Here is a 25,811-nt window from a genome sequence, read left to right as displayed (position 1 = left end):
CTCGAGCGTGCGCATCTCCTTCTGCGTCAAGTCGTTGCTGGCGGCACATTTGGTCCTGAGGCCCTCTAAACTCGAGATGCTGATGTCGATCATGTTCTGCACCAGCTCGCACTGTTGCAAAGCCTTGTGCGCGCTCACGCTGGCGTGAGCCCCGTCGCCGCTCATGCTTCCCATCTACGTGCACGCGCAATACCTCGCCTCGGCCTAGGTGTTGTTGTTGTTGTTGTTGTTTTTAATCGTTGTTTGTTTTTTTTGTTTTTTTATGTCCGCAGAGGTACAAAGAGGCGCGGCGGCAGCAGCGACGTTAGCGGTTCCATCGCTGCTCCTGATGAGGAGGAGGAGGAGGAGGAAGAGGATGCTCGTCCTGCTGCTGATGATGATGAAGAGGAGTAGGAGGAGGAGGAGGAAGATTATGATGCCTCATCAAGGTGGAGATGGAAGGGAAAAGAAGTGCTGGACGACGACGACGGCGTGGAGGCTAAAAAATCTCTCCCCCCTCCCCACCCGGAAAAATACTCCCCTGGTTTCAAGGCGACGAGGAGGAGGAAGATGATGAAGCTGGCGCTGGTGGGAACTCCCCCGACATGTTCGCCGTCAATCAAAGCCGGGAAAGTCTCGCGATAACACAACGGGCTCGGAACGGAAAGGGAGGGCGGGTGAACAAACAGGGATGGTTCTTATCAGTAGCTTTTCATATCTGATTCACATATAGAATACAATAACTAGTGGTATTTTCAAATTACTTTTGTATAAAAATAAAGGACTTTTGTTAGACGAATTAGCGTAGCCTATTGAATGCATGTAGTATATGCGAGTCTTTCTTTCTCTCTTTATTTCTTTTCGCTGATTTTTGATCTCTCTGATACAGCTCAATGAAAGTAAAAAAAGAGTATTGATGTCTATTCGTCTCTTTGCCAAATGTCACGTGTTCGTTTTGTACCAGTAGTCGGCAAATTCAGATTGCTTACTGTCTACTATTTTATTTGCATTTGTGGGTCTGTTCCATTCTTAACTTCAGTAAGGCATTTATTTTTATTTTATGAAAATATTCTGTACCAAAAGTAGGCCATCTTGACGTTTACCAGAACTTGTACAGTGTTTGTGTATTCACTACAGTGTTTTAAATATACATAGAAAGTGTTTATGATACCCAGGAAAGATGGCGGCATCTACAGACGATGCGGTGACTGTGTTGGGCACGTGACTTTTGCTTAAAGCGGTATTGCACCGATATGAGCTCTTCAGAAACTGCGTATGAAAATATCTATGTATATATTTATAATAACTCGTGTTAAAGCAACAACAATTGGCAGGAGCATGACTGTTGCGTTTAGTCGGAGATTTGTGCTACTTTAACTTATTTTTCCCAATCCAACCATAGTGAATCATGGTGTCTAATTTAATGTAAAGAGCTTGTGGCTCTTATTTTGAAGAGCAAGAAAGGAAATGGAACTATTTCAAACGTGCTTACGCTCAGGCCTGATCCCGTTAGCATTAAGCATTTATGATAACTAATTAGTCGCTCGTGGTTTCTGGTACGGGGTAAAGGCAATATTATTAACACGAGAAAAGTATATCTGGAGGTTTATATAAGCTGATAAAATGAAGACGCGGAGAGGAGAAAGATGATGCTGTGTGAACTTTTTTGATCACTGCAGCGTGTTTTAAAGGTATGTTTGCCAGTTTGCTATGTCAAACAAGCTATAATGGCTCATTTGTGTAATAATACAAAGTTTCAAAAGTTTGTCTTTGCCATAAATTAACTAATATTTATCAAATAAATTGCACACAAATGACCAAATCACTAACCATGACGGACTATCAACTGGAATATCATAAACGCACAATATCAAAGATTGCCAGTCCCTACTAGATAAATATGGTAGAAAAACTTTTAGTGTCTATATTGTGTCTAGTAAACTAAAACATTTTGACAATATAGGTTGATTGTTTTTTTTAATAAACAGCAATGGTCAATTTCAAGTATAACGCTTTAAATTGCTGAGTTGCTGCAGGTGTGTTGTTAGTTAATAGTAGGTGCACCGTTAGGTAGCTTACATGATTAAAAATCTAAACATTACGTATTTTTTCTTCTGCCTTTTTATTATGTAATGAAAAGCTATTCAAGAAACTAAACTGAAAGTATAGTACATTGTTGTGTATTTGTAACTTTAAAGTTATTTACAGGGCGTTTTTTTACAAATGCAAAAGACGGAAATGACTGGGGGGAAAAAAGTTTTAATATCGACCACTAGATGTCAGTGTGGTACAATTAACTCGCCCTATCGTGTTAGCCTGTAGATGTCACTGTCGGACAGGTAGTTTGTGTCTTCTGGGCATCTTCTAAAATAAGGACCACCTGACTACCATCAACTTGCAAAAAATTTCTTATTATTTGTATTTTTTAATTGAATGCTTTTATTGTCATTTTACAAGTATGATGAGATTTAAAGCTTCACCACAAAGTGCGCAAATAAAAACAAACAAATTAGTAATAAATAAGTAGGGAAGTTCACAAAAAGAACAAATAAATAAATAATCCATAAATAATAATAATAAATCCTCAATAAATAACTAGTCAACAACATAAATAAGTGGTCCCGCAGCCCAGGGTGTCCCACGCCTGCTGCCCATAATCGGCTGTGATGGGCTCCAGCACCCCCTGCGACCCTTGTGAGGATAAGCGGTACAGAAAACGAATAAATGAATGTAACTTAAAATTGAATAGGCGATAGGAAGCTTTGTTAAGGAAAACTCGGGGCCCCAAAGGGCAAAAAGGTTATGAATGTGAATTAAATCATTTCCATGATGACCGTGGTGATGAAGGAGGCCCTTCTGAACGACCGTTTTTATGAGAGGAGATGAGCGGGAAGCGGCTTGATGTGCATGGTCGTCTTGACAACATCCTGTCCTGCATCGCTATGGAGACGCGAGAGATCCAAGAGCTGGAGCAGCAGCTGACGGACGGTGAGGACACACTAATCAATCGACATAACTCATCCTTTTTGGCCTCAAGATGTCATCAAAGTTGGCAGGACATTAAAATATCAAGGATATGTGAAATACTATTAGGAGGCAACAAAATTCAAGCACTTTGTTTGTTTCAAAACATTCACCCCTTCTCCTCACAAGGGTAGCAGGGGTCCCAAGGTATGAGTGTGAGCATGAATGTTTGTCCGTCCCCTTGTGACCTGCGATTGGCTGGGCACCGAGACAGGGTGTGCCCTGCCTGGTGCCTGTATTTAGCTGGGATAGGCTCTAGCACCCCCTGCAACTCTAATTTGGGGAAGCAGTTCAGTAAATGAATATTTCTTTAATGGCCATTGAGACATCAGGGATATTTTATTAGTCATTCCAGTTCTTGCACATGGCTCCTTTAAAGGAGTATTTCAATACATCTAAAGAGGATATGTCCTTTTTATTGCTGTTGTGCTTGTTTTCAGGTCAGATTTTGGCCAATGAGCTTCTCCAGAAGGACCTGGAAGGAATTCTGGGGGCATTTCAGGAATATCTCAGACGACTTCGACTTAAGGTTAGTATTCCTGAATTTCACATCATTTGTAGAATTATAAAACACCAGTATTAATTCCTGGAACATTTGCCATGGTCTGATACTCACAAGATAATCATGCCGTATTTTTGTTTTGATTTGTTTTTGCACCAGTGTATTTGTGTAGTACGTACGTGGGCTTTTTGTTTCAGGTCAGTGAACTGCAGGCTGAGAACGAAAGCCTTCGGCGTCACTTGAAGGACGCGCAGAGACTCTGCGGCAGACTTGAAGACTCAGCCCACACATGTGCTCAGGTGACTAGTGGTGATTCTGCACATTTTGGCGTGGGAGGTGGGATTCTCGGGGAAGTGAGATTCAATGTATTCCCTGTGCATGTTTAATGATATGCGTTTACAGAAGATCACAGCCCAGCAGGAGGCGCTAGCAGCACTGAAGATGGAAGCTAAAGTCCAGAAAAGACAGAAGGCGGAGCTGAAGGTGGAGCTAAGGGATCTGAAGGAGGAGCTAGGACAAGTGAGGCACACAGTATGCACACCCAACCAGAAAATTACATACGCACCTGTCAACTTGTGCGTTTTTCCCGTATTTTATACGTTTTTTGATCATTTCGAATTGTGTACGTCATATAACAACTTTTATACTTAAAAAAATGTTAAATGTAGTACGTCTTTAAAATCGATCTTGTCTTCACCATTTCAGCTCTAATCCGGATTGTCTCTGGTAGCAGACAAAAACATCATCGTCGATTGCTAATGTTATCATGCTTTGAGTATAATATGCGTACGCGCGTCAGTCACTTCTGCCTTTTCACTATAGTCATACGTCTACTTACGAATGCCTCGAGGTACGAAAGTTTCAGGTTACGATTTTTTAATATGCAAATGAGTGACTCAAGACACGAAAAAGATCCAAGTTACAAAATCCCCCAAAAAGAGAATGCATTTCCTTATCTGTTATTTTATTTTGAATTCCTCTGATTAAGCGATTAAAAACTACACATGCACCATGGCACATATTTGCACGCACACAAAAACGTAAAAGTCTAAAATGTACTACAAAGTGGATAGCTTTCGGCCCTGGTAGAACGGGCTCTTGCCGCATCTGGCGGACAAACGCGGGCATTACATCTATAACGGCCGCGGACGGAGATATTTAAGCAGCGCAGGGCACATTTTCATATGCTTTATTTATTTTAAGACATTAATAAATCATTTCCTTATAATTTTCTCTCATTTTTGTGTTTCCTCACAAAAGAGTTCAGTTGGTAGTTGTGTGAGGACCATGGAAACAATTTCCATATAAAGTACACCTCTACAAAAAAAAATTCAAGTTACGAAAAAAGTCTTCGAACCAATTCATTTCGTAAGTAGAGGTACGACTGTATAAATATAGCGAGTCAGCAAGCAATATACCCAGACTGTCAATCTGTCAACGACATACAGACGCTCCCCTACTTACGAACGAGTTAGGTTCCGAGTGATTGTTCATAAGTTGAATTTGTTCGTAAGTTGATTCAGTAATATATTTTGTATTATAATTTATGTTTAAGGCCTATATAAGTATATTGAAGGTTTATATAAGTGCATTTGTATGTTTAAGGCTTGTATAAGTAACCTGCATTGGTTTGTACTGAAAAAAAACATTTAACGAACGATCGTCGGACGATCGTCGAACGATTCAAGTTGTATGCCCGTGCAACGCTCACCATTTTCTCACCCGCATCAAGCTTCTTTATTATTGCCACTTTTGTTTCAAATGAAATGACTTGCCTCTTCCTTGCACTACCACCCTCACTAGAAGCCTTTCGTTTTTCACCAAACATATTGAATAATGGATGCACGAGATATTTAATGATAAAAATGTTCTTTGCGCACTGGAGATACGTTCACGCACTTACGCACTGCAACGAACTGGGCAGAGGAAGGTGGATGCTGGGTGAGCTCTCACAGCGCCAGGCGTCGGTATTAGCGGCGGAAAGAAGCACTACAAGAAGTAGCTGAAAGAAGCCAGGCTCACAGACCAAAGAAAGTTGTAAAAACATTAAAGTAAAAAGTATAAAGTACAAAGTAAAGTAAAGAGGAATGTATTAAGAAATATTAAAATGTAATTTTAAAAAAGATAGAAGGGCTGTAAAACACGAAAAATATAAGAATATACAGAGCTACTGTCACTGGCATCCGCGTGACGGCACCATCTTGGGGGAAAAAAAGGGAAGAAAAAAAAACCTATGCGCAGACATGTTCGTATGTACCGTTGTTCGTAGCTCGAATGTAAGTAGGGGAGCGTCTGTACAGCAACATCTACAGATTCTTGAATTTAGTGCATGCAAATTGTGCACTGACAGATTGGTCACCCCGTCCACTTTGGAGAAAATGTTTGACTTTTTAGTGTGCCCTATGTGAGTAAATATGTGCCGCGTTGTGTTTGTACCGTTTATTATCGCTTCATAAGAGGAATTAGAGTCATTAATAAGGGGAACAATTGGCCGAGATTGACAGGTATGAAATTATACATGCTAAAACTGAAGCACACACACCCCAACCTAAAGACACACACAACTTGTCAATTTGGTTTTCTTCAAATTATGTCAAAAACAGGAAACCAGATTCAGAACCAGCTTGGACCAAACCCAAAACCAGGATCAAATGGCCAGCCTGCAGGACCAGTTGCACCATAACCACATAGTTTGGGTTGAAGAAAAATCTCTCAAAGACTTAAATCGCACACCCCAGCTAGGAGACCATGTGACCAAATATCAGAATCTCATAGATCAACTACAAGACCAGTCTGCCACGGACCGGAAGTGCATTGCCGAATTAGAGGACTGTGTCACTCGATACAAGAAGCACGTAGCTCAGCTGGAGGACCGTGTGACCCAATACCAGAGCCGTGTAGTCCATCTGGAATCACAGGCAAAAGGAAGTGCCATGCGTGGTAGGCCTTCTGCTCGTCCTCCATTGGGGGTCTACGTGGACTCGTTGCTACACAATAACAAGAAACCACACCAGGACAACAAACCACAACACACAAACAGGTAACACACTAGTGCAGGGGTCCCCAAACTTTTTCCTGTGAGGGCCACATAACTTTTCCCTTCTCTGATGGGGGGCTGGTGTCAGTTTGTAACAGAAAAAGTGACGATCATAGGGGAGCTTAAAAAATATATTGCTTTCCAGAAAGCCACACATAACCAAATAACCCTTTCCAGGTTCTTTACAGAAAAAAAGTCAGGAAACAAATAATAACACTATTAATGAAATAAATAATAGCTAAATAAACCTCTGAGTTCTTCACAGAAAAAACAGGAAATAAATAACACTATTTATGAAATAAATAATAACTAAATAACTATCTCTGGGTTCTTCATAGAAAAAAAAGCCATGGGACATTAACTTTCTGTTGTGCCATGCACAATCTTCTCCCTTTGCTCTGAAGTTTATGCACGACACCACAACCTTCATTACAGAATCCCACGTCAACACTTTGCAGCACAGTGCTTGCTGGTGAATTAGGCAGTGGACTCGTAGCGGGGCGGTGAGACCCCTTTTTTCCAACTACCGGTTCATGTGTCCTATTAGACCGAGTTTCGCCCACCATGCTAGGAGCCCCATCAGTCGTGATACTAGCTAGCTTTGACCAGTCCAGGTCCAACTTCTCCATGGTTTGGCACACTTTGTCAAAAATATCCTCTCCCATTGTAGTCCCTTTGAGACTTTGGAGGGCTGCCAGATCCTCGCATATCTCAAAGATATATGAAAAAAAAGTCAAATTCTTTCGTCTTCTGCTGCAGCTGGGCATATACATTACTCCCGATTTCTTCAACGCGTCTGGTGATTGTACTCTATGTATACTATATATACATATATATATGTATATACATATATATATGTATATACATATATATATGTATATACATATATATATATATGTATATACATATATATATGTATATATATATATATATATGTATATACATATATATGTATATACACATATATGTATATACACATGTATGTATATACACATGTATGTATATACACATGTATGTATATACACATGTATGTATATACACATGTATGTATATACACATGTATGTATATACACATGTATGTATATACACATGTATGTATATACACATGTATGTATATACACATGTATGTATATACACATGTATGTATATACACATGTATGTATATACACATGTATGTATATACACATGTATGTATATACACATGTATGTATATACACATGTATGTATATACACATGTATGTATATACACATGTATGTATATACACATGTATGTATATACACATGTATGTATATACACATGTATGTATATACACATGTATGTATATACACATGTATGTATATACACATGTATGTATATATATATGTGTATATGTAAATATATGTATATATGTGTGTGTGTAGTCAACACTTTCCAATAATGTCGAGGTAAAGTGTGGCCACCTCATGGTGTAGTGGTTCTGTTACCTGCCTGCCATTTGGGCAGATGGTTCAAATCCCAGTTGGTAATCATTTTTCCCTTAAATAAAAACAACCGTGTAGTCAAGACTTTCCAAAAAAGACAAAGTTAAGTGTGGCCACTTCATGGTGCAGAGGTTTGTTCACCTGACTGCCATGTGGGCAGTTGTGGTTTGATTCCCAGTTGGGAATTATTTTCCCTTAAATAAAAACAACCGTGTAGTCAAGACTTTCCAAAAAAGACAAAGTTAAGTGTGGCCACTTCATGGTGTAGAGGTTCGTTCACCTGACTGCCACGCGGGCAGGCAGGGTTCGAATCTTGGTGGACGACGAACCATTTTGCCATTAAAAAAGACTAAGTCATTCAGTCTCTCCTTAAATAAAAGCACCAAATGACCATGTATAGGCAGGCCGCCTCATGGTGTAGTGGGTCAGTCACCTGCCTGCCACTGAATCAACTTACAAACAAATTCAACTTATGAACACCACCAGGAACCCACCCCCCAACTGTCTTCCTAAAAAACGACATAGTATAGTATGGCTTTTTTCCTTTAAAAAACGACATAGTATAGTATGGCTTTTTTTCTTAAAAAACGACATAGTATAGTAAGGCTTTTTTTCTTAAAAAACGACATAGTATAGTATGACTTTTCCACCCTAAAAAACGACATAGTATAGCATGGCTTTTTTTCTTGAAAAACGACATAGTAGAGGAAGGCTTTTTCCCTAAAAAACGACATAGTATAGTATGGCTTTCCACCCTAAAAAACGACATAGTATAGTATGGCTTTTTTCCTTTAAAAAACGACATAGTATAGTAAGGCTTTTTTTCCTAAAAAACGACATAGTATAGCATGGCTTTTTTTCTTGAAAAACGACATAGTAGAGGAAGCCTTTTTTTCTTAAAAAACGATATTGTATAGTAAGGCTTCTTTTCTTAAAAAACGACATAGTATAGTAAGGCTTTTTTTCTTTAAAAAATGACATAGCAAGTAAGGCTAAGAGAGTCGGAGAATAAATCTGACTTCTGATTCTTCACCTTCTAGTTGTTGCTGTGGTCCACTGGCAAAATCATTGGGCGGGAATCAGGAGTGAGTTCAATTCCACTCGTTGCAATTCTCAAATTGTTTATTGAGGTAATGAAAAGGATAAATACAACTTCCAACTTTACAGTGGTGCAGTGGCAAAGACAATGGGTCAGAACTTCAGGTGGACTCAAGTTCAAATCAGAATTGAGTTTGATTCCACTCTTTGCAATTCTCAAATTGTTTATTGAGGTAATTAAAAGGATAAATATAACTTCCAATCGCATCATTTCAGAAGACACTGTGGTCCAGTGGCAAGAACAATGGGTTGAAATTGAAGTTGGACACAAGTTCAAATCTGGAGTGAGTTCAAGTCCACTCTTTGCAAATCTCAAATTGTTTATTGAGGTGATGAAAATGATAAATATAACTTCCAATCATCTCATTTCAGAAGTCACTGTGGTCCAGTGGCAAAGACAATGGGTCAGACAGACCTCAAGTTAGTGGATTTGACCGCCATGTGGGAGATGGGGTTCGAATCCCGCTCTCGTTTGACTAATCACTACACTAGTAGTTCAGTAAATGGGTAATCCTTTTTTCATTCAAATAAAGACTTAGTCATTTTTTTCAGCAAAACAATATTTCCGGTCAGCCTTTGGCTGACCGGAAGACAGTTGGGAGGGGGGTTCCTGGTGGTGTTCGACAGTCGGCCTGCGGCCGACTGCCGACACCATACAGTCGTTGACTGGCGACACCGGGACGTGAACCCTCGACACCCACGTCGCAGGCAGGTGACTTACCCACTACACCACGAGGCGGCCCGCCTATACATGATTGGAAGTTATATTTATCCTTTTCATTACCTAAATAAACAATTTGAGAATTGCAAAGAGTGGAATTGAACTCATTCCTGATTTGAACTTGAGTCCACCTGAAGTTCTGACCGTTTGTCTTTGCCACTGGACCACAGTGACTTCTGAAATGATGTGATTGGAAGTTATATCTATCCTTTTCATTACATCAATAAACAATTTGAGAATTGCAAAGAGTGGAATTGAACTCATTCCTGATTTGAACTTGAGTCCACCTGAAGTTCTGACCCATTGTCTTTGCCACTGGACCACAGTGACTTCTGAATAGATGTGATTGGAAGTTATATCTATCCTTTTCATTACCTCAATAAACAATTTGAGAATTGCAAAGAGTGGAATTGAACTCACTCCTGATTTGAACTTGAGTCCACCAGAAGTTCTGACCATTTGTCTTTGCCACTGGACCACAGTGACTTCTGAAATGATGTGATTGGAAGTTATATCTATCCTTTTCATTACCTCAATAAACAATTTCAGAATTGCAAAGAGTGAAATTGAACTCATTCCTGATTTGAACTTGAGTCCACCTGAAGTTCTGACCCATTGTCTTTGCCACTGGACCACAGTGACTTCTGAATAGATGTGATTGGAAGTTATATCTATCCTTTTCATTACCTCAATAAACAATTTGAGAATTGCAAAGAGTGGAATTGAACTCACTCCTGATTTGAACTTGAGTCCACCAGAAGTTCTGACCGTTTGTCTTTGCCACTGGACCACAGTGACTTCTGAAATGATGTGATTGGAAGTTATATTTATCCTTTTCATTACCTCAATAAACAATTTGAGAATTGCAAAGAGTGGAATCGAACTCATTCCTGATTTGAACTTGAGTCCACCTGAAGTTCTGACCCATTGTCTTTGCCACTGGACCACAGTGACTTCTGAAATGATGTGATTGGAAGTTATATCTATCCTTTTCATTACCTCAATAAACAATTTCAGAATTGCAAAGAGTGGAATTGAAATCTTTCCTGATTTGAACTTGAGTCCACCTGAAGTTCTGACCCATTGTCTTTGCCACTGGACCACAGTGACTTCTGAATAGATGTGATTGGAAGTTATATCTATCCTTTTCATTACCTCAATAAACAATTTGAGAATTGTAAAGAGTGGAATTGAACTCACTCCTGATTTGAACTTGAGTCCACCAGAAGTTCTGACCGTTTGTCTTTGCCACTGGACCACAGTGACTTCTGAAATGATGTGATTGGAAGTTATATTTATCCTTTTCATTACCTCAATAAACAATTTGAGAATTGCAAAGAGTGGAATTGAACTCATTCCTGATTTGAACTTGAGTCCACCTGAAGTTCTGACCCATTGTCTTTGCCACTGGACCACAGTGACTTCTGAAATGATGTGATTGCAAGTTATATCTATCCTTTTCATTACCTCAATAAACAATTTGAGAATTGCAAAGAGTGGAATCGAACTCATTCCTGATTTGAACTTGAGTCCACCTGAAGTTCTGACCCATTGTCTTTGCCACTGGACCACAGTGACTTCTGAAATGATGTGATTGGAAGTTATATCTATCCTTTTCATTACCTCAATAAACAATTTCAGAATTGCAAAGAGTGGAATTGAACTCATTCCTGATTTGAACTTGAGTCCACCTGAAGTTCTGACCCATTGTCTTTGCCACTGGACCACAGTGACTTCCGAATAGATGTGATTGGAAGTTATATCTATCCTTTTCATTACCTCAATAAACAATTTGAGAATTGCAAAGAGTGGAATTGAACTCACTCCTGATTTGAACTTGAGTCCACCAGAAGTTCTGACCGTTTGTCTTTGCCACTGGACCACAGTGACTTCTGAAATGATGTGATTGGAAGTTATATCTATCCTTTTCATTACCTCAATAAACAATTTGAGAATTGCAAAGAGTGGAATCGAACTCATTCCTGATTTGAACTTGAGTCCACCTGAAGTTCTGACCCATTGTCTTTGCCGCTGGACCACAGTGACTTCTGAAATGATGTGATTGGAAGTTATATTTATCCTTTTCATTACCTCAATAAACAATTTGAGAATTGCAAAGAGTGGAATTGAACTCATTCCTGATTTGAACTTGAGTCCACCTGAAGTTCTGACCCATTGTCTTTGCCACTGGACCACAGTGACTTCTGAATAGATGTGATTGGAAGTTATATCTATCCTTTTCATTACCTCAATAAACAATTTGAGAATTGCAAAGAGTGGAATTGAACTCACTCCTGATTTGAACTTGAGTCCACCAGAAGTTCTGACCGTTTGTCTTTGCCACTGGACCACAGTGACTTCTGAAATGATGTGATTGGAAGTTATATCTATCCTTTTCATTACCTCAATAAACAATTTGAGAATTGCAAAGAGTGGAATCGAACTCATTCCTGATTTGAACTTGAGTCCACCTGAAGTTCTGACCCATTGTCTTTGCCACTGGACCACAGTGACTTCTGAAATGATGTGATTGGAAGTTATATCTATCCTTTTCATTACCTCAATAAACAATTTCAGAATTGCAAAGAGTGGAATTGAACTCATTCCTGATTTGAACTTGAGTCCACCTGAAGTTCTGACCCATTGTCTTTGCCACTGGACCACAGTGACTTCTGAATAGATGTGATTGGAAGTTATATCTATCCTTTTCATTACCTCAATAAACAATTTGAGAATTGCAAAGAGTGGAATTGAACTCACTCCTGATTTGAACTTGAGTCCACCAGAAGTTCTGACTGTTTGTCTTTGCCACTGGACCACAGTGACTTCTGAAATGATGTGATTGGAAGTTATATCTATCCTTTTCATTACCTCAATAAACAATTTGAGAATTGCAAAGAGTGGAATTGAACTCATTCCTGATTTGAACTTGAGTCCACCTGAAGTTCTGACCCATTGTCTTTGCCACTGGACCACAGTGACTTCTGAAATGATGTGATTGGAAGTTATATCTATCCTTTTCATTACCTCAATAAACAATTTGAGAATTGCAAAGAGTGGAATTGAACTCACTCCTGATTTGAACTTGAGTCCACCAGAAGTTCTGACCGTTTGTCTTTGCAACTGGACCACAGTGACTTCTGAAATGAAGTGATTGGAAGTTATATTTATCCTTTTCATTACCTCAATAAACAATTTGTGAATTGCAAAGAGTGGAATTGAACTCACTCCTGATTCCCACCTCAAGTTCTGAACCAATATTTTTGCCACTGGACCACAGCAATAACTAGGAGAAGAATTAGAAGTCAGATTTATTCTCCGACTTTCTTAGCCTTACTATACTATGTCGATTTTTTAAAGAAAAAAGCCTTACTATATAGTATAATTGTTTTGCTGAAAAAAATGACTAAGTCTTTATTTTAATGAAAAAAGGATTACCCATTAACTGAAGTACATAGTGTAGTGATCAGTCAAACGAGACCCGACCGGGATTTGAACCCCAGTTGCCCACATGGCAGTCAGGTGAACTAACCTCCACGCCACGAATTGGCCACACTTTACTTTGTCATTATTGGAAGGTCTTGACTACAAATATATAGAAACAACTAAGGGAAAATGTTTCCCAACTGGGGTTTGAACCCCAGCCTCCCACACGGCAGTCAGGTGAACAAACCTCTACGCCACAAACTGGTCATACTTTACTTTGTCAGAATTGGAAGGTCTTGACTACAAATATATAGAAACAACTAAGGGAAAATGTTTCCCAACTGGGATTTGAACCCCAGCCTCCCACATGGCAGTCAGGTGAACGAACCTCCACGCCACGAAATGGTCATACTTTACTTTGTCAGAATTGGAAGGTCTTGACTACAAATATATAGAAACAACTAAGGGAATATGTATCCCGACCGGGATTCGAAACCCCAGCTGCCCACATGGCAGTCGGGTGAGTGAACCACTACACAACAAATTGGCCACACTTTGCTTTGTCATTATTGGAAGGTCTTGACTACAAATATATAGCAACAACTAAGGGAAAATGTTTCCCAACTGGGATATGAACCCCAGCCTCCCACATGGCAGTCAGGTGAACAAACCTCTACACCACGAATTGGTGTCATTTTACTTTGTCATTATTGGAAGTTCTTTTGGATTAGATTGGATAACTTTATTCATCCCGTATTTGGGAAATTTCATTGTGACAGTAGCAAGAAAAGGCATAGTTATAAGTTAGACAGTATAGTCAAAAGCCGCAGAACAACAAAGCAATTGACTACAAATATATAAAAAAACTAAGGGAAATTGTTTCCCAACTGGGGATTGAACCCCAGCCTCCCACATGGCAGTCAGGTGAGTGAACCTCTACACCACAAAGTGGCCACACGTTACTTTGTCATTATTGGAAGGTCTTGACTACAAATATATAGAAACAACTAAGGGAAAATGTTTCCCAACTGGGATTTGAACCCCAGCCTCCCACATGGCAGTCAGGTGAACGAACCTCTACATCACGAACTGGCCATTCTTTACTTTGTCATTATTGGAAGGTCTTGACTACAAATATATAGAAACAACTAAGGGAAAATGATTCCTAACTGGGATTTGAACCCCAGCCTCCCACATGGCAGTCAGGTGAGTGAACCGCTACACCACGAAATGACCACACTTTACTTTGTCATTATTGGAAAGTCTTGACTACACATATATATAGACATAATTAAGGGAAAATGTTTCCCGACCGGGATTCGAATCCCAGCTGCCCACATGGCAGTCAGGTGTACGAATCTCTACGCCATGAATTGGCCACACTTTACTTTGTCAGTATTGGAAGGTCTTGACTACAAATATATAGAAACAACTAAGGGCAAATGTTTCCTGACTGGGATTTGAACTCCACCTGCCCACATGGCAGTCAGGTGAACAAACCTCTACGCCACGAACTGGCCACACTTTACTTTGTCAGTTTTGGAAGGTCTTGACTACAAATATATAGAAACAACTAAGGGAAAATGTTTCCTAACCGGGATTTGAACCCCACCTGCCCACATGGCAGTCAGGTAAACGAACCTCTACGCCACAAATTGGCCATACTTTACTTTGTCAGTATTGGAAGGTCTTGACTACAAATATATAAAAAACAACTAAGGCAATATGTTTCCCGACCGGGATTTGAACCCCAGCTGCCCACATGGCAGGCAGGTGAGTGAACCACTACACCATGAATTGGCCACACTTTGCTTTGTCATTATTGGAAGGTCTTGACTACACATATATAGAAACAACTAAGGGAAAATGTTTCCCAACTGGGATTTGAACACCAGCCTCCCATATGGCAGTCAGAAAAACACTGAAAAAATTCAATGCTCCGCTCAGTGCTCGCAAAGACATTACAAAGAGGGAGTTGCGACCACAGAGACATTACATGACGGAGTTGCGGGGAGAGAGACTGTGGCCACGATGTTCTTATGAGCAGCATCTCGCGTCCGCTGTCTGCTCGTAAATCAAAATTTGTTTTGTATCTCAAGATAAATATTTGCCTGAAATTTTACTCGTATCTCGAATTGCTCGTATGTGGGGCCACTCGTATGTCGAGGTTCCACTGTACATGGATACTCTATGGAACGGAATACAACACCTGCCGTCCCCACACGCAAACATATTTTGTACTGTCATATTAAAACCATGATAGTTCTAGTTTTCATGGTAAATCAGCGCTAAATCCAAAAACTGGAAGAGTTTTAAATACGATGAATCTCACCGCGCTTTCAAGCTTCGTTTTTTCTTTTTTTATTCCGCTTCAAGGATGCTGCCGTGATCGGTGGCCTCTCAGATTTACATAACATTGACACTATTGTTTGGACATACAGTCTTACCTCTACTTACGAAATTAATTGGTTCCAGAACTTTTTTCGTAACTTGAAAATTTTATGAGTAGAGGCGTAATTGATATGTAAATTCTCTAATTTGTTCCATGGTCCTCACACAGCTACCGACTAAACCCAAAAATGAGAGAAAACTATAAGGAAATTATTTATTAATGTCTTAAAAGAAATAAATCATATGAAAATGTGCCCTGCTCTGCTGAAATAGTTCCCTCCATGGCTGTTACTATGGAATATGTAATATCCGTGTTTGTCCACCAGATGGCGGCAAGAGCTCGTTCTACCAAGGCCGAAACCCATCCACTTTTTACTACATTTTAGACTTTTGCCTGAGTGTGTTGCATTCGTATGGTTTTTAATCACTTAATAAGGGGAATCGCAATCATTAATAAGGGGAGCATTTAGTGGAGGTGGACAGCTATGTAAGAGAGTCTTGAAACATGGATAGTGGTTGTTGTGAGACAGGCAATTGAATGCTTTTATTGTCATTATATGAGATAGAATGAGAGCGATTAAATGGGAGCGAGAAGAGAGAGAAGACAACCTAGTAGCAGCAGAGGACTTAGGAGAACTTAAAATAAAAGCCTAATTCTAAATTGCTTCAATGCTATACATAGCTCGTTTAGTTCTCTTTTGAAAATGGCCTTGTGAATGCCCTATTGGTGTTTTTTTCCTGCCGTGGTGGTTGCAGTGGGCTTTGTTTGCGAGTAGTGTTTATATGTAGTCACGGTGGGGGTGGGCAAACCGGTACTCCAGGGGCACTGTGGGTGCAGATTTGTATTCCAACCGATACAGCAATACAGTTTAACCGATGAGTTTTCTGCAGAAAACAAAAAGCACCAGACTGCAATCCACTGATTGCACTATTGATGGGTTGAAACAAAAACCTGCCCCCATTATGGCCCTTTGCGGAATACTTTGCCCACCCCTGCTAGGGTTTCTAATGTCAGTTCCTACGTGTATGCATGCCTAGGTGTGTGTCGCAGTTGTGTGAAGAGGTGCAATGCGTAGAGCAAACGCTTCACAGGAGACGAGCTGAACTGCGCGAGGCCGACAGGCGACTGATGGACGCACATACACGTTTCCACAACGACAAGGTACGCACGCACGCAAATCAGATGTGTACATAAACAGAGTGAAAATGATCATCACTCTTCTTTCAGGTCGCGTCTCAGAACAGCGCCGCCGACGTGAAGCAGATCACGCTGCGCCTCAGGTAAAAAGCGGTCTTTCAGTACGAGGCGTAAACACGCAAAATCACAACACAAAATCGTGGCGAAAACCCCTTTATGTTGATTTTCTGCAGGTAGAACTGGTGGTGGTTGGTAACCAACTTAATGGTGCCTTTTTGTCTTAAAGAAATTTTAAGTATAAATGAATTCTGTCAATGAGTATTCAAAAATAAGTTGAAAAAGATCCATCACTTGAAATTGTGCAATATATTAATATTTTTGGGAAACATGATGATTTTTAAAAGGCAAGTATTTCGGCATACGGCTTATGACTCCATGAAAAACAGTAGTCTAGACTCTTCTGACTTCATCGTGCGACGAGACGGAATTCAAAATTGGGAGTTGATCCAAGGAGAACATAAGCCCCAAAAAACATGGTTCTGGGGAGAATTGACCTTAAAAGTTCAATCTGGAGGCAAGCAAGCATAACAATTGACAAATAATTTGTCATCTGAAGCCTTGTTTCATTGGACACTAACTATTTCCAACCTAAAAGTCCTTTTTAACCTGTCAGAAAGCTGCGGGACGAGGAGGTGGAGCTGATGAGGAGGAGGAGAACAGAGCACCGGCGGCTCAACGCACTGAAGGCAGAGTTAAGGGACCGTGAGGCGGAGTCTCAAGAGCTCTGCAACACAGTACACATGGCCACCCAAAAGTACATGTGCACATAAATATATTGACACACATGAACACACACTTATTTAAGCCTTCTTCTATGATGTGTTTGTAAATATACAGACTCGCTGAACTTCTGTCAGATTGTCGGGCGGCACGTGCAAGTTTGGACTGGACCCTCGCTCAGGTATGTCGTTTACTGCGAGCGCCCAAGCACGCACACCCTCGGCCATCTTATAGTGCTTGTGTTCTTCATCCAGGTGGCACAAGCGAGGGAAGAACTTACTTAACGTGCCATAATGCAATGAAAGAGTGCATGAGTATATGTCATCATCATCTGTGATTCAGATATTTTTTTAGGCCAGCAGAGAAGGCCTTGCAGGCCCAGACGGTCCACCACTGGTTTACATATTTGCAAAATTCATCAGTCGCTTACACCTGTGTACTATATTAAACGCAACTAGATTGCAATATTGCAAGAGTCAAATCGTAATATCACAAAATCAAACTTGTTTTGTTTCCAGCCTAGTGTGCATGCTTTTGGGATGTGGGAGTAAACCAGAGTACCTGGAGAAAACCCACGCAAGCCTGGGGAGAACGCACAAACTCCACACAGGAAGATCTTTTTTTAAAATGCACCTTTCTCAAAATACGTCAGAGGAATTTGAAGCGTGTAAGATGCGTTACATTTCACCAAACAGGAAAACCAAAAAGGCAAGATGTAGGAACATTTATTTTGAAAGGACACAAGTTGTGGCGACGACCAACAAACATTGGTACAGATCACGTCCAATGGGAATGGCTCTCTGTCGCTGTGGTGACTGCTGCTAGGCAACGTGCAACCTCAGCCGAGCAACAGCTCGAGTCCACCTGCTTGAGTGCACACTTAGACACACACAAACAAATGTTCAACACATTAATGTTGCGTTAAATATGCACACACATGCTGCATGGCTCTTGTGTAGTGTTTTGCTGTGTTCACACCGGCAGCTTTTTAAAATATTCTTATTTTTGCGCATTGGTTTCCCGTAAAAGGGCGGCACAGTGAGCGAGCGGTTAGCGCGTCGGCCTCACAGCTCCGGGGTCCTGGGTTCAAGTCCAGGTTGGTCCACCTGTGTGGAGTTTGCATGTTCTGCGTGGGTTTCCTCGATTGGACACTCTAAATTGCCCCTAGGTATGGGTGCGAGTGTGATTGGTTGTCCATCTCCTTGCGCCCTGCGATTGGCTGGTCACCAATTCAGGGTGTCCCTCGCCTCTGGCCCGAAGACAGCTGGGATTGGCTCCAGCACCCCCCGCAACCATAATGAGGATGAAGCGGTTCAGAAAGAGATGAGAAGGTTCCCGTAAAATGTCGGAGAAGACAAATTTTGTCAAAGAAAGGAAAGCGACCAATCAAATATTTTCTCATTTATGTGCCTTCGGTTGCCGGAAGCTTCCTCAACGTAAGAATTCACAATATTACAAGAATTAAATCGTCGACACCAGGCCGTCCTACTTTTGGCATTACAGGAGAAAATTAGACATTAAAGACGATTAAAATGATTAAATTATTTATTTTTACGTGACACGAGTTTAAATTTTTGGCGACGTACGTCGCGATCCAGTGTCGCGCGACAAAACATGGCCGGTGTGAATGCAGCATTACTAAAAAAGCATTTTGTCAAAAACGTGGCCCTACCTGCAGGCGGCCGTCAAGGGCGGCGTCCAGCAAAACCAGACAACGGGCAACTCGTTGGGTCAGCTCTTGCGTGACAGAAGGGGAGAGGCCGGGCTCGGAGGCGGTGTCCACCAACAGGCGCAGGAGACACGGCAGCCACGTTTTGACGCCGCACGCCACTCTGCAATGACACTTGCTCTCAGAGGGCGACCATCGGTTCACTTTATATTGCAGCCTGCGATGTAAAAACTAAATATTACTATGGCTATATGTTGGATTTAGAACACCTTTAGGATACCTTTTCTCCGGAACCTGACGATTCATCAGTGATTTTTACAAGTGTTATGATAAGCATTGAAATAAAGTGTTACCGTATTCTACCAATTGTGATTTATTCTAGATCAGCAGTCTCAAACTCTCTTTGGTCCGCGGGCCACATTAATCCCAACTAGATCACCAGTTAGTTTTGGCCTAAAAAGTTAACTTACTTGCCGCCATTGACGGTGCTAACAAGAACAAGGCCGCGGTTAGAGGTATATTGTCAATATAAGAAGGTGTTGTAGTCATGTTTCTCTGAACACTTTCAGGTAGTTCATCTTAACTGGGAATTACTACATTAAAATTGGATTACAAAGCAGAAATGGTTGTGCATTCTCCTGCCAATTCCAGGGCTCCATTTGACATGTTTAGTCTGTCAAAATGCTAAAAATGGCTGCAGGCAAAATGGATAGAGTTATAGTAATTGTTCATTGGTCTGACCGTGGCCACGCCGCTGTGAAGATGTGCTCAAGTGCCCGCAGCGCATTGATTCTTGTGACCTCTTCAGGGGCGTCGCTGACCTCTAGGTAAGCTGGTAGAACACGAGCAAGACGACCAAGGTGGCGACACGTGCACACGCCCATCCTAACACAAACAATCGCACAATTATTCCTGACATTAGTGGTTAGCATGAACACACACAAACATAAAAGACATCTCCCGATAATTTTTCCTTCCAGAAATTATCGCAATAAAAAAAATAATCACGGTGCACTCTTCTGTATTGTACTAACAATAAGATAACAGTTTTTTGTGAAGGAATGGTTTGCATTTTTGCACTGTATGAGTCATTTTTATGTTTAGTAATCTTATTGTGTGGCTCAAATGGAGTTGGGTTTAAAACGCATGAATTCGTTCACTTTTTGCTAAACCAAAGTCCACCATATTTGATGGCAAAAATGTAGGACGGAAATCTATACCTCAAATTTTTCTCGATCTACAATCTTCGTCATAAACTCGCACGACTCTCCCTGCATGCACATTCTTGTGTGTGGCTCCAGTTTCTTAGCTAGGTCTACAATGTCTTGTGTGTCTTGTGTCGGTCTGTTGCGTCATGCCAAAATCATAACCATATAAAAAGGTGTGAACACGCACTTTTGAAGGTAGGCCGGCAGTTCTTGCGCATAGACTCTCCTGAGAGCCACCTTGTGTTCGGCTTCCATGTGCGTGAGGAAAAGCCGCAGAACATCATCGTGACGGCCTGCCCTCCTGCGGGTTGGGGGCGCCGCGACCGAAGAGGGGGGGCTCTCCAAAACCGGCAGCAGGTCCAACAGGCAGCGCAACGTCAGCTAGGCATCCCAAAACTGCGGCGTTGGTGTTGGACAGGGTGACCATTTGAGAGCACGCGAGTTACCTGAATGACGCCGGCGTGTGTGCCGTATAAGTGCTTGAACAGCGCGTCGTACATCACGTGAGCCCGGTTCAGCGCACGCAGCTCGCTGGCAGCCTAAAAGAAGGAAAGAAGACGCAAGGCTATCCTTACACATACACAACTACTTAGGGTGACTGCGTGTTTGATTTGATTTTTTTACATTATTTTACATAAAGTTTGATTCTGTCAACTTTGAAAGTGACCAAAATCATACCTGTCAACCTCAGCCAATTGCTCCCCTTAATTATAATTGCAATTCCCCTTATTAAGCGATAAATAAATAAAAAACGTATAAATGCAACGCGGCACATATGGTAATTTATTTTTTATATTTATTCATTTATTTATATATTTATTTATTTGTTAACTTATTTATTTATATTTTATGTATTTATTTGTTAACTTATTTATTTATATTTTATGTATTTGTTAACTTATTTATTTATATTTTTTTTATTTATATGTTAACTTATTTAATTATATTTTATTTATTTATTTGTTCACTTATTTATTTATATTTTATTTATTTATTTGTTCACTTATTTATTACCTATTTATTTAGGGCTGAAATGTATTTTCCTGTGTCTGTATTCTCACCCTCTTGCTACTGTGACAATGAAATTTCCCAAATACGGGATGAATAAAGTTATCTAAACTAATCTAATCTAATATGTACTCACATAGGGCGCACGTAAAAGTCTAAAATTTTCTCCAAAGTGGACGGCTTTCTGACACGCTGTATTTATATAGTGAAAATGCGGACGGGTGAAAGGGGAATGCGTGTGCGCATATCATGCTTAAAGCATGACAATATTAGCAGTCGACGATGACGTTTTCGTCTGCTGCCAGTGACCGAGATGATCCGGATTAGAGCTGAAATGGGTAAAACGAGATCGGTTTTACAAAAAACTTCCTAAAAACAAATCCCATACAAAAGTTGTTGTACGACGTACACGATTTGAAATGATCAAAAAACCTATAAAATATGGGAAAAATGTATAAATTGACAGGTATGCCAAAATGCACTTTTTATTCTATTTTAGTTGGTCCATTCTTGATTACTGTAAAACAGACAGACTCCCGTCATGGGGGTTAAAGAGGATCTAATTTACTAAATGTGTTTTTTTCCGAGTGCTTGCTCTTGAAAATAAAGCTCCTTTGTGAAAATTCACGGCTTTTTATATTTATTGACATGGTTGATATGAATATATTCTGGTTAACAAAGCCCTTTAAGATTTTTTTTAGTTCATACATTTGAAAAACGGAAGTTCAAATGATTGTTTGCGCCATATGAACATTCTTTCCCTTTTGGAATCGAAATGGAGAATCATTAGAAATGGTGGAGTGGAAAAGTCCAAATTCAAACAGCATCAAACATCACTACAAAGTGTACGTGTGAACTGACCGTGTGGCTGACAATGTGGTGCAGACAGCGAATTCCCAGCATGCACTTGTCAGGCTCATGGTGATCGTTAAGAAGAAGTGCTGGGCCGAGGAAGCGGGGCAGGTGAGGGGCCAAAAAAGGGCGTGGCACCTGAACGAACATCAACAATACTCAAGCATCGGCCAATAGGCAAATGCCAATTATGATGTTATTAAGCAGTGCATCTTACTTGGAGGAGAGTCCACGCAAACACAAACTTGACCTCGTCGCACCACTGCCACGCTTCCCTTAAGAACACACAAACACAAATTTTTGGGACACATTCTGTGTTTCCAAATGTGACCTAGCAGAGCAAAATAAGCTGGAAGACACACAGAAGTTCTGAGATAATACCCAAGATTTTTAGATATGTAAAAGTTTCGGGAAATTGACATTTCCTGATCAATTTTGCTATACCGGGTCATAAACGTTAGCCACGAGACTCGGTGTTCTCACCTCGTCAGTTGAGGCTGAAGGACATCTAGGACCGCCCCCAAAACCCCCTCGGCACTGCTCTCCCCGGTCAGCATGTGGGCGGAGTCTCGCCATCCTCCCGCTTGGAGTAACGATGACTGAAGACAACGAGCAGCTTTTTGTGACGTGACGCTCGTCCATGGCTGCTTCTGTTCCACACACAGTCACAAAAACCAAAAACACAAAGAAGTAAGAAAGTACATTCATCTATTCATTGATGACACCTGAAAGTACCAAATTGACCATTAAATTGTGACCTTTCCCATTTCATTCTATTGCTGTGTGCTGTCAACTAGTGTATGGAAATGTCAGTGCAGCCAACTGTTGTTTATTTCCACCAAAAACACACACGTTGAGGTCGTTTCAGACAGATTTTGAATTGATAAGAGAATTGTGCAACGTCATGTCGCGATTCAGTCGTACCTCCACTTACGAAATTAATTGGTTTCAGAACTTTTTTTTGTAACATGAAAATTCCGTAAGTAGAGCAGTACTTTATATGTAAATTCTCCAATTCATTCCTCAGTCCTCACACAACTAGCAACTAAACCACATGTGTCAAAGTGGTGGCCCGGGGGCCAAATCTGGCCGGCCGCATCATTTTGTGTGGCCCGGGAAAGTAAATCATGAGTGACGACTTTCTGTTTTAGGATCAAATTAAAATGAAGAGTATAGTTGTATATTAAATTTCCTGAATAACCCTTTTAAATCAATAATTGTAATTTTTAATCCATTTTTTCTGTGTTTTTGGTTCAAAAATTATTTTGTAAAATCTAAACATATATTAAAAAAAATAAACATTGTTTTAGATCTATAAAAACTGAGTATTCAGGGCTTTTAATCCAGTTCTTTTAATCCAATTATTTTTAAAAATCTAAATATTATATCTAAAATGGTCCGGCCCGCATGAAATCAAGTTGACGTTAATGTGGCCCGCGAACCAACCCGAGTTTGACACCCTTGAACTAAACCCTTTAAAAATGGTCAAATTGTCCCAATTTTGTATGAAAGATGTGAGAAACAAAAATGAGAGAACATGATAAGAAAATGATGGTCTTAAAATGAATAACAAGCATACAAAATCTATCCGTGTTGAAACGCAGGGGAACAAGAGGAAGCTAACAGTGGGCAACAGAGTTAACGTTTGGCAGTGGTGTCCAAACTATTCCACAAAGAGCCGCAGTGGGTGCGGGTTTTAAATTCCAAGCCATCAAGATGACACCTTGTCACCAATCTGGTGTCCTACAAGTGGAATCAGGTGCTTCTTGTTTTCTGCAGAAATCTCATTGGTCAAAGTGCCTGTGCCGGTTCGGTTGGAACAAAAACCTGCACCCACAGCACCCCTCGAGGACTTTTTTTAAATATCTGACAGTAGTGGTGCATTTTTGATTTTCTGTCTAATACTTTCAGAGTTGCTTAGAAATGGTTTCAATTGGATTTTGTGTTGTCTTACAGGCCGATGACCAACTTGCTAGGCAGTAAGCCAAGTGTGTGTGTGGTGATGCATGTGTACGTGCTTACCTGTGTATGCGTGACAGTGTAAATCAAAACGTGCGGAGCCACGGCCATCATCACCGCCAAGGCACGCTCGTCCTGGCCCGCCGCCTGCACTTTTTGCAGGAGGCCCTGCAGAGCGCCACACACACGGGTGGCCAGGTTGGGCACGCTTGCATAGTGGTCAGGTGGGGCTCCCTGGGCTTGGTCGTACGGCGGCGGTGAGGCGCAGCCAATCAGAGCGCGGACGAGCGAGACGTACGCGGACACTGCATTTTCGGCGTCTGAGTCGAACAGCCAATGATGATCGGCAGATTGGAAAAAAATAACGACTTGCTCGATAGGAACGCTTGGTTCCTGGGGGCGGTCGATCAAACGTTGCTGGAGTTTGGACAAAAATGCGGTGACTGGCGGGGGGGAGGTGGAGAGGGTGGGCGTGTCTACGTCATCCACGTGAAGCTCATCAAGTAACTGTAAAATGTTTGTCATGGTCATCTGAAACATGAACCAAAAAAACTAATAAAAATATTGTACTGATGATTTGATTAAAAACCAAATGAAGTTCCATGCAATACAGGTTAAAACAACTGAGAATCCACTATAATTGATCATCCTAATTTGTATCTTGTAAAATAATGGACTCTTGTTTTCAGAAGCCTATTAATATTTTTCGTTTCTCTAATAACTTTCTCTTTAGAATCTTTGGATTTTAAAAAAAAAGTATTCTCTTTCTAAGAGTACTGTTGAGACAAACTAAAGTTAGTTTAAAAAAATGGGGAAAAGAAGACTTTGTTTTACATTAATTGTTTCCGGAAAGTTCAGCTGTGACTGCAGAAATCAAACCTTTTTTTTCTAAGATCAATTTGTAAAATATTTCCAATTAACGAGATCATCTATGAGAGTCAGGAACGCGATTAATTTAATGCACTTTTCTTCATTGAAATATTATTTTTAATTTACACTGTTTGAATTGCATTTACAATTAAAGCCGAAATGAAAGGAACCATCAGCGGCGTTACAATTTTCGAAACATTAGGAAAATATTTTCTCACACACGCTAAATTTATGAACTGAAAAGATAAAATGTTGACATGTGTGGTTCTTACCTTTTTAAAAGACGATGTTGAAAGAATAAGATGAATGGGTCATTGTCACAATAATAACACCTAATTTGGGTTTATAAAAATTGAAGCGACTACTTCCGTTAGGGTTCGTACTTCTGTAAAATATGTCCCACCGGAAACAAAAATGAACAAAAATGGTCCGTCACAAAGTATCCCGGCGACGAACTATCGTTATTGAGGTAAACGTGAAATTTTACAGGTATTAACTCTTTTAACCATACGCATTCTTGATTTTACGGGTTTATATTTTTATGGCCACAAATAGGATAATGTAATGTTTACAAAAATATTTTTTTTCAAAGTAAAATGTATTTCTGTAGAGAAATGAGACAGAAAAAAATAGATTAAAATATCTCCCTCTCATCTAATTTTCTGAACCGCTTTAATCTAACTCGGGT

At 40.4% G+C, this 25,811-nt stretch overlaps 3 protein-coding genes across 9 annotated transcripts in view; 1 reads left to right on the top strand and 2 right to left on the bottom strand.

The window, feature by feature from the left end:
* The window catches only part of ksr2 (kinase suppressor of ras 2), a 73,596-nt gene extending 73,008 nt beyond the window's left edge, over positions 1–588 (bottom strand). For all 4 annotated transcript variants that reach the window (XM_077599963.1, XM_077599964.1, XM_077599965.1 and 1 more), the window contains exon 1: positions 1–588. In XM_077599963.1, coding sequence (XP_077456089.1) covers positions 1–174 — 174 coding nt within the window. In that variant the 5' untranslated portion in view covers positions 175–588.
* On the top strand, positions 12–19,588 carry LOC144073965 (uncharacterized). 4 transcript variants are annotated; one of them, XM_077599971.1, is made up of 11 exons: positions 12–1,671; positions 2,825–2,967; positions 3,444–3,532; positions 3,703–3,804; positions 3,908–4,036; positions 6,109–6,545; positions 16,678–16,801; positions 16,868–16,920; positions 17,451–17,591; positions 17,675–17,738; positions 17,812–19,588. In XM_077599971.1, the coding sequence occupies exons 2-11, from the start codon at positions 2,862–2,864 to the stop codon at positions 17,839–17,841; spliced, it is 1,275 nt and encodes a 424-aa protein (XP_077456097.1). In that variant the 5' UTR covers positions 12–1,671; positions 2,825–2,861; the 3' UTR covers positions 17,842–19,588. The 4 variants fall into 4 exon arrangements, with proteins under 4 accessions (XP_077456097.1, XP_077456096.1, XP_077456094.1 ...); XM_077599970.1 differs by having other exon boundaries at positions 3,908–4,024; positions 17,675–19,588; XM_077599968.1 differs by having other exon boundaries at positions 17,675–19,588.
* On the bottom strand, positions 18,267–25,573 carry tti2 (TELO2 interacting protein 2). Its single transcript, XM_077599967.1, has 10 exons — positions 25,396–25,573; positions 24,317–24,784; positions 22,778–22,944; positions 22,512–22,569; positions 22,304–22,432; positions 20,881–20,973; positions 20,622–20,815; positions 19,968–20,111; positions 19,230–19,389; positions 18,267–18,436 (listed from the first exon to the last, which is right to left on the bottom strand). Exons 2-10 carry the CDS (start codon positions 24,782–24,784, stop codon positions 18,335–18,337), a joined length of 1,515 nt encoding a protein of 504 aa, XP_077456093.1. The 5' UTR covers positions 25,396–25,573; the 3' UTR covers positions 18,267–18,334.
* Positions 25,574–25,811: the final 238 nt, after the last annotated feature.

This window comes from Stigmatopora argus, chromosome 5, assembly GCF_051989625.1.
Source record: "Stigmatopora argus isolate UIUO_Sarg chromosome 5, RoL_Sarg_1.0, whole genome shotgun sequence".
Lineage (NCBI taxonomy): Eukaryota > Metazoa > Chordata > Actinopteri > Syngnathiformes > Syngnathidae > Stigmatopora > Stigmatopora argus.
This window is presented reverse-complemented; position numbering and strand designations above follow the sequence as displayed.

Coding starts and splice junctions, on each gene's coding strand:
- LOC144073965 (XM_077599968.1), top strand. CDS start 2,862: ATGAGCGGGAAGCGGCTTGATGTGCATGGTCGTCTTGACAACATCCTG. Junction 6,546..16,677: donor AAACCACAACACACAAACAG/GTAACACACTAG, acceptor ATGCATGCCTAG/GTGTGTGTCGCAGTTGTGTG. Junction 17,592..17,674: donor GTACACATGGCCACCCAAAA/GTACATGTGCAC, acceptor GTAAATATACAG/ACTCGCTGAACTTCTGTCAG.
- tti2 (XM_077599967.1), bottom strand. CDS start 24,784: ATGACCATGACAAACATTTTACAGTTACTTGATGAGCTTCACGTGGAT. Junction 22,570..22,777: donor CTTCAGCCTCAACTGACGAG/GTGAGAACACCG, acceptor TGTGTTCTTAAG/GGAAGCGTGGCAGTGGTGCG. Junction 19,390..19,967: donor TTCACAGCGGCGTGGCCACG/GTCAGACCAATG, acceptor GTGTCATTGCAG/AGTGGCGTGCGGCGTCAAAA.